Genomic DNA, 16,362 nt, shown 5'->3' with positions numbered 1-16,362 from the left:
CCGCTCCTGTCCAGCAGGTGGCGCGCCGGCCGCTCTGCTGCCATGGCAACTCCCACCGCCTTCAGGATCCGCACTTCACGTCTTCGCAGCGCCTGAGTGTGTCCTTCACTCGCAGAACAAATTCCACTCAGAAAATCCTTCGTGCTCCTTGGTCCCTTTGTCACGGGGTAGAGGAATGTGAAGGAGATTGGAGAGGGTGGGCGTGGCTTACCCGAAGGTTAGGGGGGGCGAGACGAGGAGCCATACGGTCGGGTGCGCAGCGTCTAGGTGGGGCCAACAGGGGAGGAGGCGGGGCGAAACGGGAAGAAGCATGCGCACATTGGACTCCCGTGTCCCAGCGAGCGTTCTGGGGGCGGGGCAATGTCGGAGGGGCGGGTCAAGGAGAAGTGGTGCATGCGCAATGGGTCTCGTTCTGCGTGGTTGGGGCGTGGCCACCCGGAAAGAGGCGGACTAGGGTGGAGCATGCGCAGCGCCGGTGTGCCGTTAGCTGCTTAAGTTTGCGCGGGGCCGCGGCGAACCTTCGGGAAGCTTTCGCCCGCTGTTCAGCTGAGGTAAAAGTTTTCCGTGTGGCCCCAGTCAGGGTCTCTTGCTCTCTCGGCCGCTCCAGTATGGCTCCCACTGGCTCATCCGCCTCCCCTGAGGAGCTCAGGGCCGGCATTAAGCGGCTGATCGATTCGCACCTGGTGGTGGTGTTCAGTAAGAGCTTCTGCCCGTACTGCAAGAAGGTGAGACTGTGACTAGCGATCGGGTGACGAGGTCTGGGGCGGTGGAGGCTGAGTACGGAAAAGGCCTGCTGGAAGGTTCACTCAGCGCCGTGGAGCCCTCCCATCCAGTCTCGTTAATGGTGGAGAAACGCTGTGCAGACGTGTCACGCGTGTTTGCCGGTGGGGAAACGCTGTGTAGACGTGTCACGCGTGTTTCCCGGTGGAGAAACGCTGTGTAGACGTGTCACGCGTGTTTCCCGGTGGAGAAACGCTGTGTAGACGTGTCACGCGTGTTTGCCGGTGGAGAAACGCTGTGTAGACGTGTCACGCGTGTTTCCCGGTGGAGAAACGCTGTGTAGACGTGTCACGCGTGTTTGCCGGTGGAGAAACGCTGTGTAGACGTGTCACGCGTGTTTGCCGGTGGGGAAACGCTGTGCAGACGTGTCACGCGTGTTTGCCGGTGGGGAAACGCTGTGCAGACGTGTCACGCGTGTTTGCCGGTGGGGAAACGCTGTGCAGACGTGTCACGCGTGTTTGCCGGTGGGGAAACGCTGTGTAGACGTGTCACGCGTGTTTGCGGGTGGGGAAACGCTGTGCAGACGTGTCACGCGTGTTTGCGGGTGGGGAAACGCTGTGTAGACGTGTCACGCGTGTTTGCCGGTGGGGAAACGCTGTGTAGACGTGTCACGCGTGTTTGCGGGTGGGGAAACGCTGTGTAGACGTGTCACGCGTGTTTGCGGGTGGGGAAACGCTGTGTAGACGTGTCACGCGTGTTTGCCGGTGGGGAAACGCTGTGCAGACGTGTCACGCGTGTTTGCCGGTGGGGAAACGCTGTGCAGACGTGTCACGCGTGTTTGCCGGTGGGGAAACGCTGTGCAGACGTGTCACGCGTGTTTGCCGGTGGGGAAACGCTGTGCAGACGTGTCACGCGTGTTTGCCGGTGGGGAAACGCTGTGCAGACGTGTCACGCGTGTTTGCCGGTGGGGAAACGCTGTGCAGACGTGTCACGCGTGTTTGCGGGTGGGGAAACGCTGTGTAGACGTGTCACGCGTGTTTGCGGGTGGGGAAACGCTGTGTAGACGTGTCACGCGTGTTTGCCGGTGGGGAAACGCTGTGTAGACGTGTCACGCGTGTTTGCCGGTGGGGAAACGCTGTGCAGACGTGTCACGCGTGTTTGCCGGTGGGGAAGCGCTGTGCAGACGTGTCACGCGTGTTTGCCGGTGGGGAAGCGCTGTGCAGACGTGTCACGCGTGTTTGCCGGTGGGGAAGCGCTGTGCAGACGTGTCACGCGTGTTTGCCGGTGGGGAAGCGCTGTGCAGACGTGTCGCGGGTGGGGAAGCGCTGTGCAGACGTGTCGCGGGTGGGGAAGCGCTGTGCAGACGTGTCGCGGGTGGGGAAGCGCTGTGCAGACGTGTCGCGGGTGGGGAAGCGCTGTGCAGACGTGTCGCGGGTGGGGAAGCGCTGTGCAGACGTGTCGCGGGTGGGGAAGCGCTGTGCAGACGTGTCGCGGGTGGGGAAGCGCTGTGCAGACGTGTCGCGGGTGGGGAAGCGCTGTGCAGACGTGTCGCGCGTGTGGAAACGCTGTGCAGAGGTGTCGCGCGTGTTTGCGGGTGGGGAAACACTGTGTAGACGTGTCACATTGCTTGAGTGCAGTGAAGTGCCGGGGTGGGTGTGTTGTGCGTGTTTATGTGTGGGACACTTTTGTGTTATGCGTGCACTTGCTACTGCAGCTTATGGATAGACGTTCAGCTATTGCTGTAGTCGGCTTGGCGGGTCAGATGAATCTGCCTCAGTGCCACGCTTTAATCCTCCCTTTTCAGAAGGTATCTTACATTCTCAGCGGTTCTATGGATATTGACAGCAGCTTGGAACGTAAATGGCCATGGTGTTCCCACGGTAAAATCAGAAATCTTCAGCGTCTTTGCATGGGAAACAGAAGACCAGAGCATTGATTTGGAGATCAATTTGAATTCCACCTCTCATCTGATGAATTCAAATTTAAGCAAAAAAAAATTGGACTGAATAATTTAGTGTCAGTGACTAGAAATGCTTGCCACAAGTCTAGTCCAATCTGTATCCACAATGTGGTCGCTGCTAACTGCCTTATCGAGGGAGGGTAGATTGGGTACAGCTAAATGGATCCCATGAGGTGCTCTTTTGGTGGCAAAGCATAATGAGTCTTTGTAAGCTGTTTTGACAAATATGCTCCAATTCCCTTAACTATAACAACCTGCTGCTGGGGATGTGGTGACCAACAAATGTATGTTAATGCCCTTTAGTTTGTTATTTGTGTGTGGATTTTATAATTGCCTTAAGTTGTCATGTGGTTGTGTATTCTACTGTGCTTTGCACCCTGGTCTGGAGAAACGTGTAATGGCCTGGTTCATATTTTTACTGTTAAGCTGTATGTATTTCATTTAGCAGTTATGGTTTCAGCTTGTTTGGGTTACTGTTGAAGATAAGAGATAGGAGAAATGTCTGCCATCCAATTAAGATGGGCAAATTAAGGGGAGGTTTCTCTGGTGAGGGACACTTAAGGTTGGGCTTGGGGCTTTTGTGTGAGAGGGGATGGAGAGGGAAGATGCAGTGGAGAACCGGTCATAGCATATGATCCGGAGCCGGACTATGATTCGACAAAGCTAGGAGTGAGATCAATTGAGGATTGGTGACTATGGAGAAACCGTGAGCTCCAACTTGTGCACGTTTGACTGTTTCATTAAAATGGGCCGTTTTCTTTACTAACTCACTGGGTAAATTAAGATTCATAAATATAATCTTTTAATCATATGCGGTGTACTGTTAATTATTTGGCGGCACTGATTTGTAACAGGGTAGCAAATTACACAGAATCCACAAAAACGGGTGTGGGGTGGGAGAGTGCCTCAATCTCATGAGTTTGGTGGGATTGGGTGTTGTCTTCCCTAGATTTATGCAGCCATGGAAACCAGGGAGTTTCAGTTGTCTAGTTTCTATATGCATTATATAGTTATATATGGTATGTGCATGTATATAGTAAAATGACAATGAACTTGTCTTAACTTGAACCGTTAGAATCTATGGTATTTCAAGGGCATCTTTATTCTAAATATAGTGCACATCCGCTGAAGATGAATATCTATCCAACATAATTAAAGCTGAGAATATTTAATACACTTTTCTTGCTTTGTGCTTACTCACAATGCACACCAATTTATTAACATATTGAATTTAAATTTAGCAAACCAATAAACTTGACCAAAAGATTCTAGGCATGTTTTGGATTAGCTGATCTTTACAGGGCAGAACCTCTCACACTGACGCTGTCTTCTGATCTAGAGCATGAAAATCCCAGCCATGATGCTTATCAATGATGGGAAGTTTAGGTTCTATTTGGGAGCAGGAGAGGCTTGTGGTGTCTCCACTCTGTTTGTCCATACGACTTGCAGTGATGAGGTACTGAAGCATTGCCTTGCCCTGGCAGCATTTGGTAATCTCACGATGAGTGCATGATGATGCAGTTCTGATAGTTTTGTGGCCATTGTTGCTCTATATGAATTTGAAGCCCTTATGTTGTTTTTAGGTAGCATTGCTTTCTTTTCATAATAAACAGCTGTTTTTCTTATAGGTTAAAGATCTATTTGAAAGCCTGGATGTTGATATTCATACTGTGGAACTAGACTTAATAGGTAATAATTTTTTAATCCTTAAAATGTTGATGGTGCAATTCTTTTCAAAGATGCTGTTTCAATATTTGATGTGCTGTCCTTATCGGTGTCAACTTTCAGTAGAACTTGAAAACAAATGGGAAAAGTGCAGAGTCATGCAGAGTAAGGGAAAATGTGCAAATTCTTATTCAGATGTTTATGGTTATAACCTTATTGCTATGGTGCATAATAAACAATGAATCAGCTGTGTCATCATATTCTTGCTTCCTTGATTTTATTTCCTCTAATCTCATAGTAAAACTTCTTCTGCACTGTGCCACTTTGCCCTTGTAACAAATTTATCACATCAGTGACCTCCCACGGAGATGGAGAATTGTGGACTAATAAGAGTTCTTTTCAGCACTTCTTACTGTGCTGACTGTTAAAATACTATAACCCATTTTTTCTGAACTCCTATAAGCACTCTTTCTCCTTCATTCATATGAATCTCATTCTGTGACTCCACCATTCTTTCTAGTAGTGCATTTAAATTTAGCCATGAGGAAGGTTTGAAGTTGCTTTGAAATAAGGGGCAAATGGAGATTTAATTGAACTGTACTGAAATAAGTATCTTGAAAAAGTGGAGATGAATCTTATTTCTACACCAGAAAATTGGTAGCAGAGGGAAGTTAATTCATTATTTTTAAAAATGAGAAGGAACTGAACTCTTTTCACCTGCAGTGTTGTAGAAGTGGAAACTGATCTTTGAGGTGACATTGATAAAGTAATCTGAAGGTCATCACATTCATTGGTGTTTCCCCTGAAAGTTTGATTCTGTTTTAGGCAATTGCAGAGGACAGAGATAGAGTTGAGTTGTTCTCTTTGCCCTTAATAGTCTTTTCATCTTGTACTGTTTTGAATTTTAAATATGCGGTCTGACAGAGGTGTGGAAAAAGTATCTGTGTAATTGAGCAATAGTGGTTTCAAGAGAGAATTTGGCACCTAGAGCGATTTACAAGAGTGCATGTTTTTGCATTTATATTGCTGTAGAAAATGGGTACTATACAAAAGCACTTGAAAGGTGTTTTTCTATAATTTCTTGTTTTCTGTAATTAGTTACTATGTAGGAAATGTGAGCCATTTTATGCACAATCTTAAATATAATTGAGAAATTCATCAATTATTCAAAGTAAGATTCTGGGAAAGGGGGTAATTGGATAGAGTAGATGGGCCAGAGCCTTTTAACCATCCCCTTCTCAAATCCTCAAACACGTATGCACTTGCAAATCTGTTTTAGTCATCCTAAAACATTACATTAAAGGTGATACTGCACATTATGGCTATTAAGGCTACAAAAATTTGCCCTTACAGAATTCACAAAAAAATTGATTTATGGGATGTCACTCGCAGAATTTTTTGTGGAAGGTGAAAAAGTAAATACAATTTTTTTTTTTCCCCCCCAAACTCATGTCTCCTGATGTGTGTGCAGATGATTTGGTTTTATTCTGTGGGGAAAAATTACGACATGGCCTATCTTTTATTAGAGCAGGTACCTCTGTATCGTGTTTCTGAGTTGGGCTTTTGACCATATTAGAGTAACATTAAGTTTGCCTTTGTCTACATAAGACTGACTTTGTCACCTGCTGTTGAAATCTTCAGTTATGCTTTTCATTAATCAACATTTTTCTGTTTTCACTGCTTCCCATACTGGCACGTCTATATTCTGTTCATACCAAAGCTCTGCTGTGTCCTACAAGACCACCCAACAACACCTCCCAGATTCCTGTTTTTCACCTCAGCATGCTGGTCTTTTATTGGCTTCCTCCAGTTCTAAGCATCTCCTATTTAAATAGTTCCTTTAGCTGCCAAGCCTTCAATGTACCTCCACCTCTTTCTTTTTTGAGGCACTCCTTAAAACTTGCCTGTCTTTTAATATCTCCTTAGGAATCCTTATCAAGATTCATTTAATATTCCTTTTCTAAGGATAGTGGTGCTATATAAATATCACTTCAAACCCCTCTGCATCTGCTGCTGTGTTCTTGCCAGTTTTTTTATCTGCGTGTATGTTTTGTTTCCATTAAGTTTCAATTGCTTTAACCTCACAGTTCATATAATTTCCACAAATGACTCCAGTCATATCCTTTGTTTTGGTCAACTGACATAAGATACTTCATCTGGCCTCGCCCCCTCTCCCCAATATCTCAAACAAGGGTTTGTAACTGTTAACAGATGTAGAACTGATTGATGTATATGAGAAGGCTGCATGGTATCCACAGTGCTTCAATTACTTAGAATCAGTCTTAGAAAACTACAGCATTGAAACAGGCCTTTTGGCCCTCCTAGTTCATGTTGAACTATTAATCAGCCTAGTTCTATCAATCTGTACCTGCACCAAATCCCTCCATACAACTGCCATTGATGCACCTATCCAAATTGCTCTTAAATGTTGAAATTGAACCTGTATCCACCACTTCTGCTGGCAGCTCATTCCACATTCGCCATCCTCTGTGAGAAGTTCCCCCGTGCTTCTTTTAAATATTTCACCTTTCACTCTTAACCCATGACCTCTAGTTTTAGTCTCATCCAACCTTGGTGGAAAAGCCTGCATGTGTATGCCATATCTATACCCCTCACACTGTAATTTTGTGTACCTATATCAAATCTCCCCTCATTCTACTACACTGCAGGGAATTAAAGTCACAACTGCATGTGATGCTTGAAATTAGTCCTCATCAATTTCTTATATGACTTCAACATAACATCTCAAATCCTGTACAGGTACTCAATACTTGAATTTTGAAGGCTAATGTGTCAAAAGCTTTCTTTATGATCCTACGTACCTGTGACCCCGCTTTTAAGGAATTATGATCTGTATTCCCAGATCTCTGTTCTACTGCACTCCTCAATGCCCTACTGTTCACCATGTACAGTGTACCCTGGTTTGTTACAAATTTGTTTTACAGTTTTAGCCGACATTACCAAATCTCTTGCCACCTTATTATCCTGGCTCTGTTGTATTTATTTTTGTTTCTGTTTTTGCAGACGAGGGAGTTGAAATGCAGAACATGTTGCATGAGATGACTGGCCAGAAGACTGTTCCTAACGTATTTGTTAATAAGGCTCATTTGGGTGGCTGTGATAGCACCATACAGGTAATGTGTTTTGTTTTTGATAAAGCTACACACATTGATTATTTCCCAAAATTTCTTACCTTTGTGAAGGAAATGAATTTGCAGCCTTGCACCTTTAGCTTATTTATAATTTATTTAGAAATGCAGTCTGAAGTGTAGTTTAACAGTTGAATGATTAAGCATGGAGCCCATTACAAAGATGCTAGGAATTCCTGTGTTGGTGAAACCTGTAGATCAATTTCTAGGCTTAATCTTTTCTGTGTTAAATCAGAGTAGACAGCTCAGAAATGTGCCCCTTGGCTACCACTTTCAAGCTGCCTGTTTTGCCTGTCTACACTAATCCCAGTTGATTGCATTCTCCTGTTCTTTGCCCATTCAAATATCAGTTTAATATAGCAAATGTTCGATCCCTTCACCTTCTCTGCTAGTGTATTCCAGATATCAGCCACTCTGTGCACTGAAATCGTTTCTCCTCAGATCCCCTTTAAATCTTCTTGCCTTTAAAGCGATATCCTCTTTTTTTTCCCCTCTGTTGGTAAGGTGGAGATGAGTCTCTATCAGAGGAGGTGTAAGGCACTCCTTTCCCTCCACGAGCTTACAGGTCACTCTTGGGAAAGATTATTTACATGCACAGACCTGCATACACCCTCCCCCCAGCTGATCAAGGTCATGTGAAGCCATGGGAGCAGGTGGTGGATGGTCTTATGAACAGCTGGAGCTATCACAGGTCCTGGTTATGCGACCATTGATGGCAGACAATCTCTGAAGAGCAGTGATAATAGCAGGGGTGACCCATTTGAAAAGACACTACCCCCAAAAAACCAATAGCAGACAACTTCTGTAGAAAAATTTGCCAAGAACAAAGACCATGATCACCCATGTCATACAATATGGCACATCATGATAATTGTAGGAAAGATGACATCTACTCTGTGTTCTCATATTTTTATATGCATCCTATATTATTGCTTGGCCTCCTGTAGCAAAGGAGGCCAAGCAATAATATATAGTGGCAACAAGCCTATTAATTGTTGTCACCACACTCCAGGCAACATCCTGATGAATCTACTCTCTAAGTGCAATGTAACCAGTGTTTAATAAAGTTGCTGCATTATAATGCAACTTTTGTATTCTATGCCACATTAATGTCTACTTATGTTGCCACTTTTGGACAACTCAAGTCTCTTCATTCAACACTCCTTAGTGACCTATCTTTTACTGTATGTACTACTCCTATTTTACTTCCCAAAATGCATTGCCCTGCACCTGTCGGGATTAGATGACAACTGCCAATATCTGAGCTAAAGCCTTTGGTAGTTGTAGACAACCTCTTCATTGTCATCTGCAAACTTATTGATCGTTCTCCAACATTCACATCCAAGTCAATAGTATCACAAATAATTGATTAAAAGATTAGCTTTATGTGTCGCATGTACATCGAAGCATACAGTGAAATGCATTGCTTGCATCAAACAAAATCAGTGAGGGTTGTGCTATGGGCAATCCATAAGTGTCACCACATTTCTGGTGCTAGAACTGCATGCCCACAACTTATGAACCCTAATCACGTGTCTGGGAATGTGGGAGGAAACTAGAGTACCTGAAGGTCACGGGGAGGACATGCAAATTCCTTACAGGAATTGAAACTTGATTGTACTGTAAAGCGATTGTGCTAACCACTATGCTACCATGCTGTTGCTGTTTGGAGTGATACAATTGATCTCCTCCCAGAATAAGGAAAGGGCAATGGCTAGATTTCCTGATTTCAATTGTTTAAGAGACTTTCAGGAAAATGTATGGGACTGCGTTATTAATTTGCCTGCCATTCTGACCTATTTTAGAATTTAGAATATTTAAATTGGGTGACAAATTTGAAGCTAACCATGCTTCATTGAAAACTATTATTGTGTGAAGAAGAGTTGAGAAAGTTTGTGGTGCTACGTTGTAGTAGTTTTTTTCTTGGGCAAGTTTGGGTGGTTTGGTGAGAGTGTATTCTTTCTAGCTACTTCCTGGCTCCATACTGTCTTTGTCATGTTTTATTGCGGAATTTTTTCCATTCTTAATAAGAGGGACAGCAGGAAACCCAACAGAAGGCTTTTATATTCACATTCAGTGGCTTTTTTATTATATATCTCCTGTACCTAATAAGGTGGTTACTGAGTGTATGCTCATTGTCTTTTGCTGTAGCCCGCCCACTTCAAGGTTTGACACGTGTGTTCTGGGATACTCTTTTCCACACCACTGTTGTAATGGGTATTTATATAAAAAAAAATTCCTATCATCTTCCAGTCAGCTTCAACCAGTTTGGCTATTCTGACCTCTCATTAAAAATACATTTTTGCTGATAGAACTGCTGCTCACTGGATGGACATGTAAATCCCAGGATATCAGCAGTTTTGAAACTCAAACCACCTTGTCTGGCACCAACAATCATTCCACAGTAAAAGTTACTTGTATCACATTTTTTCCCCATTCTGATGATTGGACTGAACAACTGAATCTCTTGGCAGTGTCTGCATGCTTTTTTGCATTGAGTACTGCCATGTGATTGGCTGATTAGAAATTTGCAGTAATGAGCAGGTGTGCTGAATGAACTGGCCACTGAGTGCAAGTGCTGATGGCCTTGCATGGATTGGGCACTAATCTTTGCTCCATATTGGTTGCTTATTTCAGCCTTTATGCCAGCTTCAAACAGAACAGTTGATCAGTCCCATTTCTCCATCTTCAGGCTGGGAAGTCAAGAATGCTAGATTAGAAACATAGAAAACCGATAGCACAATGCAGGCCCTTCGGCCCACAAAGCTGTGACGAACATCTTACCTTAGAACTCCCTAGGCTTACCCATAGCTAAGCTCCATGTATCCATCCAGCAGTCTCTTAAAAGACCCTATCATTTCCACTGTCCCCACTGCTGCCATCAGCAGCCCATTTTATGCACTTACTACTCTGCATTTTTTTTTAAATTGCCCCTGACATCTCTGTACCTACTTCCAAGCACCTTAAAACTATGTCCTCTTGTGCTAGCCATTTTATTCCTGGCAAAAAGCCTCTGACTATCCACACGATCAATACCTCTCATTATCTTATACTTCTGTATCAGGTCACCTCTCATCCTCTGTCACTCCAAGGAGAAAAGGCCGAGTTCACTCAACCTGCTTTCATAAGGCACGCTTCCCAATCTAGGCAACATCCTTGTAAATCTCCTCTGCACCCTTTCTGTGGTTTCCACATCCTTCCTATAGTGAGGCGACCAGAATTGAGCACAGTACTCCAAGTGGGGTATGACCAGGGTCCTATATAGCTGCAACTTGCCTCTCGGCTCTTAAACTCAATCCCACGATTGATGAAGGCCAATGCACCGTATGCTGCCTTAACCACACAGTCAACATGCGTAGCAGCTTTGAGTGTCCTGTGGATTCTGATCCTCCACACTGCCAGGAGTCTTGCCATTAATGCTATATTCTGCCATCACATTTGACCTACCAAAATGAACCACCCCACACTTAATCTGGGTTGAACTTCATCTGGCACTTCTCAGCCCAGTTTTGTAACCTATCAATGTTGTGCTGTAATCTCTGACAGCCCTCCATACTATCCACAACACCCCCAACCTTTGTGTCATCAGCATATTTACAAACCTGTCCCTCCACTTCCTCATCCAGGTCATTTATAAAAATTACAAAGAGTAGGGGTCCCAGAACAGATCCCTGAGGCACACCTCTGGTCACTGGTCTCCATGCAGAATATGACCCGTCTACAACCACACTTTGCCTTCTGTGGGCAAGCCAGTCCAGGATCCACAAAACAATGTCCCCTTGGATCCCATGCCTTCTTACTTTCTCAATAAGCCTTGCATGGGGTACCTTATCAAATGCTTTGCTGAAATCCATATACACTACATCTACGGCTCTACCTTAATCAATGTGTTTAGTCACATCCTCAAAAAATTCAATCAGGTTCGTAAGGCATGACCTGCCCTTGACAAAGCCATGCTGACTATTCCTAATCATGTTATGCCTCTCCAAATGTTCATAAATCCTGCCCCTCAGGATCTTCTCCATCAACTTACTGGTCTATAATTTCCTGGGTTATCCGTACTCCCTACTCCCTTTCTTGAATAAGGGAACAATATCCGCAACCCTCCAATCCTTCAGAACCTCTCCCATCCTCATTGATGATGCAAAGATCATTGCCAGAGGCTCGGCAATCTCCTCCCTCACCTCCCACAATAGCCTGGGGTACATCCCGTCCTGTCCCAGTGACTTATCCAACTTGATGCTTTCCAAAAGCTCCAGCACATCCTCTTCCTTAATATCTACATGCTCAAGCTTTTCAGTCTGCTGTAAGTCATCCCTACAATCACCGAGATTCTTTTCCATAGTGAATACTGAAGCAAAGTATTCATTAAGTACCTCTGCCATCTCCTCCAGTTCCATACACACTTTTCCATTGTCACGCTTCAGTGGTCCTCTTCTCTCACATCTTATCCTCTTGCTCTTCACATACTTGTAGAATGCCTTGGGGTTTTCCTTAATCCTGTCCATTAAGGCCTTGTCATGGCCCCTTCTGGCTCTCCTAATTTCATTCTTAAGCTCCTTCCTGCTAGCCTTATAATCTTCTAGATCTCTATCATTACCTAGTTTTTTTGAACCTTTCGTAAGTTCTTTTCTTCTTGACTAGATTTACAACAGCCTTTTGTACACCATGGTTCCTGTATGCTACCATCCTTTCCCTGTCTCATTGGAACGTACCTATGCAGAACCCCACGCAAATATCTGTTGAACATTTGCCACATTTCTGTGTGTTTCCCTGAGAACATCTGTTTCCAATTTGTGCTTCCAAGTTCCTGCCTGATAACCTCATATTTTCTCTTACCCAAATTAAACATTTCCCTAATTTGTCTGTTCTTATCCCTCTCCAATGCTATGGTAAAGGAGATAGAATTGTGATCACTATCTCCAAAATGCTCTCGCACTGAGAGATCTGACACCTGACCAGGTTCATTTCCCAATACCAGATCAAGTACAGCCTCTCCTCTTGTAGGCTTATTTACATATTGTGTTAAGAAGCCTTCCTGAACACACCTAACAAACTCCACCCCATCTAAACCTCACTCTAGGGAAATGCCAATCAATACTTGGGAAATTAAAATCTCCCACCACAACAACTCTGTTATTATTACTCCTTTCCAGGATCTGTTTCCCTATCTGCTCCTCGATGTCCCTGTTATTATTGGGTGGTGTACAAAGAACACTCAGTAGAGTTATTGACCCTTTTCTATTCCTAACTTCCACCCACAGAGACTCCGTAGACATTCCCTCCATGACTTCCTCCTTTTCTGCAGCTGTGATTTTCTGATCAACAGTGCCACACCCCCCACCTCTTTTGCCTCCCTCTCTGTCCTTCTGAAACATCTAAAGCCTGGCACTTGAACTAGCCATTCCTGCCTCTGCACCATCCAAGTCTCTGTAATGACCAAAACATCATAGCTCCAAGTGGTGATCCATGCTCTAAGCTCATCCACTTTATTCATAATGCTCCTCGCATTAAAATAGACACATCTCAAACCATCGGGCTGAGTGTGTTCCTTCTTTATCACCTGCCTATTCTCTCTCTCACACTATCTCCAAGCTTTCTCTGTTTGTGAGCCAACCTCCCTTTTCTTTGTCACTTCAGTTTGGTTCCCACCCTCCCCCCAGCTATTCTAGTTTAAACTCTTCCCCAATAGCTTTGCAAACCTCCCCACCAGGATATTAGACCCCTCAGATTCAAGTGCAACCTGTTCTTTTTGTACAGGTTACACCTACCCCAGACGAGGTCCCAATGATTCAGAAATCGGAATCCCTGCCCCCTGCTCCAATCCCTCAGCCACGCATTTATCCTTCACCTCACCCTATTCCTATACTCCCTGTCACATGGCACAAGCAGTAATCCTGAGATTACCTGCTTCTCAACTTCCTTCATAAATCCCTGTAGTCTGCTTTCAGGACCTTCTCCCTTTTCCTACCTATGTTGTTGGTACGAATATGTACCATGACCTCTGGCTGTTCTCTTTCCCACTTCAACATATCACGGCCGTGATCAAAAACATCCTGGACCCTGGCACCTGGGAGGCAAACTATCATCTGCGTTTCTTTCCTGCGTCCATAGAACCGCCTGTCTGACCCCTTAACTATAGAGTCACTGTTGCCATCCTCTTCCTTTCCCTACCCTTCTGAGCCACAGGGCCAGACTCTGTGCCAGAGGCGTGACCACTATTGCTTCCCCCAGGTAGATTGTCTCCCCAGCAGTACTCAAACAGGAGTACTTATTGCTAAGGGGGTACAGCCACTGGGGTACTCTCTAGCACCTGCTTCTTGCCCTTCCCTCTCCTGACTGTTACCGACTTATCTGTCTCCCCAGGGCCCGGAGTGACTACCTGCCTATAGCTCTTCTCTATCAACTCCTCACTCTCCCTGACCAGACGAAGGTCATCGAGCCGCATCTCCAGTTCCCTAACTTGGTCCCTATGGAGCTGCAGCTCGACGCACCTGGTGCAGATGTGGCCGTCTAGGAGCCTGATGGTCTGCAGGACCTCCCACATCTGACACCAAACACAGAAAACCGGCCTTACATTCTTTCAGTCTGTATTCTAAGCAGATAACCTACCTCGCCTCAACCCATTATCGCCGAAGCCTGTTAAGCCAAAGCCTTCCTACTCTGTCTTCCTGTACACTGATGCCGGCTCTATAAAGCTGTCTTCCTTTAAAACTCTTCCTGCTGATCTCCATGCGCTTGCGCAGTCATGACCGGCTCAAACTGCTGAAGAAATCACCGTCACCTTATCAACTCTGCTCGCTTTTAAACTTTTCCCGCTGTTCTCACTGGCCGACCTCCATGTGCTTGTGGATTCGTGCCCTGTTCAAACTGCTGAATAAGTAACTGGATTATTTTACATACTCTTGGTTCTTGCCATTTAATTTTACCCATTGATTAGAATGTTTATGGGTTTTCACCCACTGCTTAAGAGTTGATTACTTAAAATCACTACTTCATTTTGCTTCCTGTCTGTCTGCCTGCCTCCATGTCTGCTTCTGTACCCCTCAATGTCTTGTGCCCAATTTAATTTTTATTTTTGTCTTGTACTGTAGTGCTGCAGCAAAACAACAGATTTTGTGACATGTTGGTGGTGATAATCCTGATTCTGATTTTAGCCCCTGTTATGTTGCAACAGGATTGTCTTACATCACTGAGAATATTTCTGTCATCTCAGTCTGTTCACTGAGTTCATATCAGTGATTTAGCTGAGGGTGTAAGGGCCTGACAAGGTGTGACCTTGGGTTTGTGGGTGGCTAGTGTAGAAATTGCAGTGGTCCTTAGTGAATGGGTGAGGGTTGAAAGATGGCTTATGTTGTTCTGTTGTTTAAGAAAGGTTCTAAGAATAAACCAGCAAATTATAGGCTGGTGAGCCTGACATCAGTAGTGGGTAAGGTAGGACCTGATTAGGAATTGTCAACATAGCTTTGTGCATGGTATGCGGTGGAAACCAGAGTAATACACAGAATGCTGGAGGAACTCAGTAGGCCAGGCAACATGTATGGAAAACAGTAAATAGTTGACATTTTAGGCTGAGATATTTAAATTTGATTTATCGTTGGCTTTGTGGAGAAGCTAGAGAGTGGTAGTAGACAGTTGCCTCTCTATCTGGAGGCCTGTGATTAGTGGTGTGCTGCAGGGGTCAGTGCTATGGTCATTGTTTGTCATCTGTATCAATGATCTGAATGATACGGTAAACAGCAATTTTGCAAGTGGCAGCAAGATTGGGGGCGTAGTAGATAGTAAGGAAGTCTATCAAAGCTTGCAGGATCTGGACCAGCTAGAAAAATGGGCTGAAAATGGCAGATGGAATTTAATGCAGACAAGTGTGAGGTATTGCAATTTGGGAGGACCAGCCAGGGTAGGAATTACATAGTGAGTAGTAGGGCACTGAGGAATGCAGTAGAATGGGGATCTGGGAATATGGATGAATAATTCCTTGAAAGTGGTGTCACAGGTAAAAAAGGGTCATAAGAGAGCTTTTATCACACAAACCATCATAAATTAAAATATTGAGTACAGGAGTTGGAATGTTGAAGCTGTGTAAGGTATTGGTGAGGCCTAATTTCAAGCATTGTATGCAGTTTAGTCACCTACTTACTGAAGGATGTTGCCAGGATTTAAGTTGTGGGGAAGGGTTGAATAAGTTAGGACTTCATTCTGTAGAGCCTAGGAGAACAAGGGGAGATTTGATAGAGGTATACAAAATTATGAAGGGTATAGATAGGGTAAATACAAGCAGGCTTTTTCCACTGAGGTTGGGTGAGACTAGAACTGGAGGTCATGGGTTAAGTGTGAAAAGTTAAATAGTTAAGGGGAGGTGAGGGGAAACCACTCAGTGGTGAGTGTGTGGAATGAGCTTCCAGCAGAAGTGGTGGATGAGAGTTCAGTTTTAATATTTAAGTAAAGTTTGGGTAAGTTCCTGGATGAGAGGGGTATGGAGGGCTGGGTCCAGGTGCAGGTCAGAATAATAGTTTGCCACAGATTAGCTGGGCCAAAGGGTCAGTATCTGTGCTGTGTACTCTGACTCTATGAGCAGAAAATAACCATTCACACATTCAGAAGAGAAAAGAAACATAATGTAATATCAACGAAAGGGCAATTTGTAATAAAGAAATCTAGTGGAAGCTAGATCATGTGATATGGTGCTGTACAGCCTGAAAACAGGCCCTTCAGCCCAATTACTCATGCTAAGTTGCCTTCATATGCCTCTAAACCTTTTCTATCCATGTCCTCATCCAAGTGCCATTTAAGTGGTAATTGCATCCACCTCTCCTTTTCCTCGAACACCTTGTTCTCTCATTACCAATTAAGTGGACTCTTACAGCT

General features: G+C 44.6%; 1 protein-coding gene across 1 annotated transcript in view; it reads left to right on the top strand.

Annotated features, from left to right (window-relative positions):
• The first annotated feature begins 319 nt into the window (after positions 1–319).
• The window catches only part of LOC132377685 (thioredoxin reductase 1, cytoplasmic-like), a 66,566-nt gene continuing 50,523 nt past the window's right edge, over positions 320–16,362 (top strand). Inside the window, exons 1-3 of the mRNA XM_059943912.1 lie at positions 320–725; positions 4,309–4,369; positions 7,370–7,479. Of these exons, the coding sequence (XP_059799895.1) occupies positions 609–725; positions 4,309–4,369; positions 7,370–7,479 (288 nt within the window). The 5' untranslated portion in view covers positions 320–608. The remainder of the gene's footprint in view (positions 726–4,308; positions 4,370–7,369; positions 7,480–16,362) is intronic.

This window comes from Hypanus sabinus, chromosome 19 (assembly GCF_030144855.1).
Source record: "Hypanus sabinus isolate sHypSab1 chromosome 19, sHypSab1.hap1, whole genome shotgun sequence".
NCBI lineage: Eukaryota > Metazoa > Chordata > Chondrichthyes > Myliobatiformes > Dasyatidae > Hypanus > Hypanus sabinus.
The sequence above is the reverse complement of the archived record's forward strand: the minus strand, read 5'-3'. Positions and strand labels throughout refer to the sequence as shown.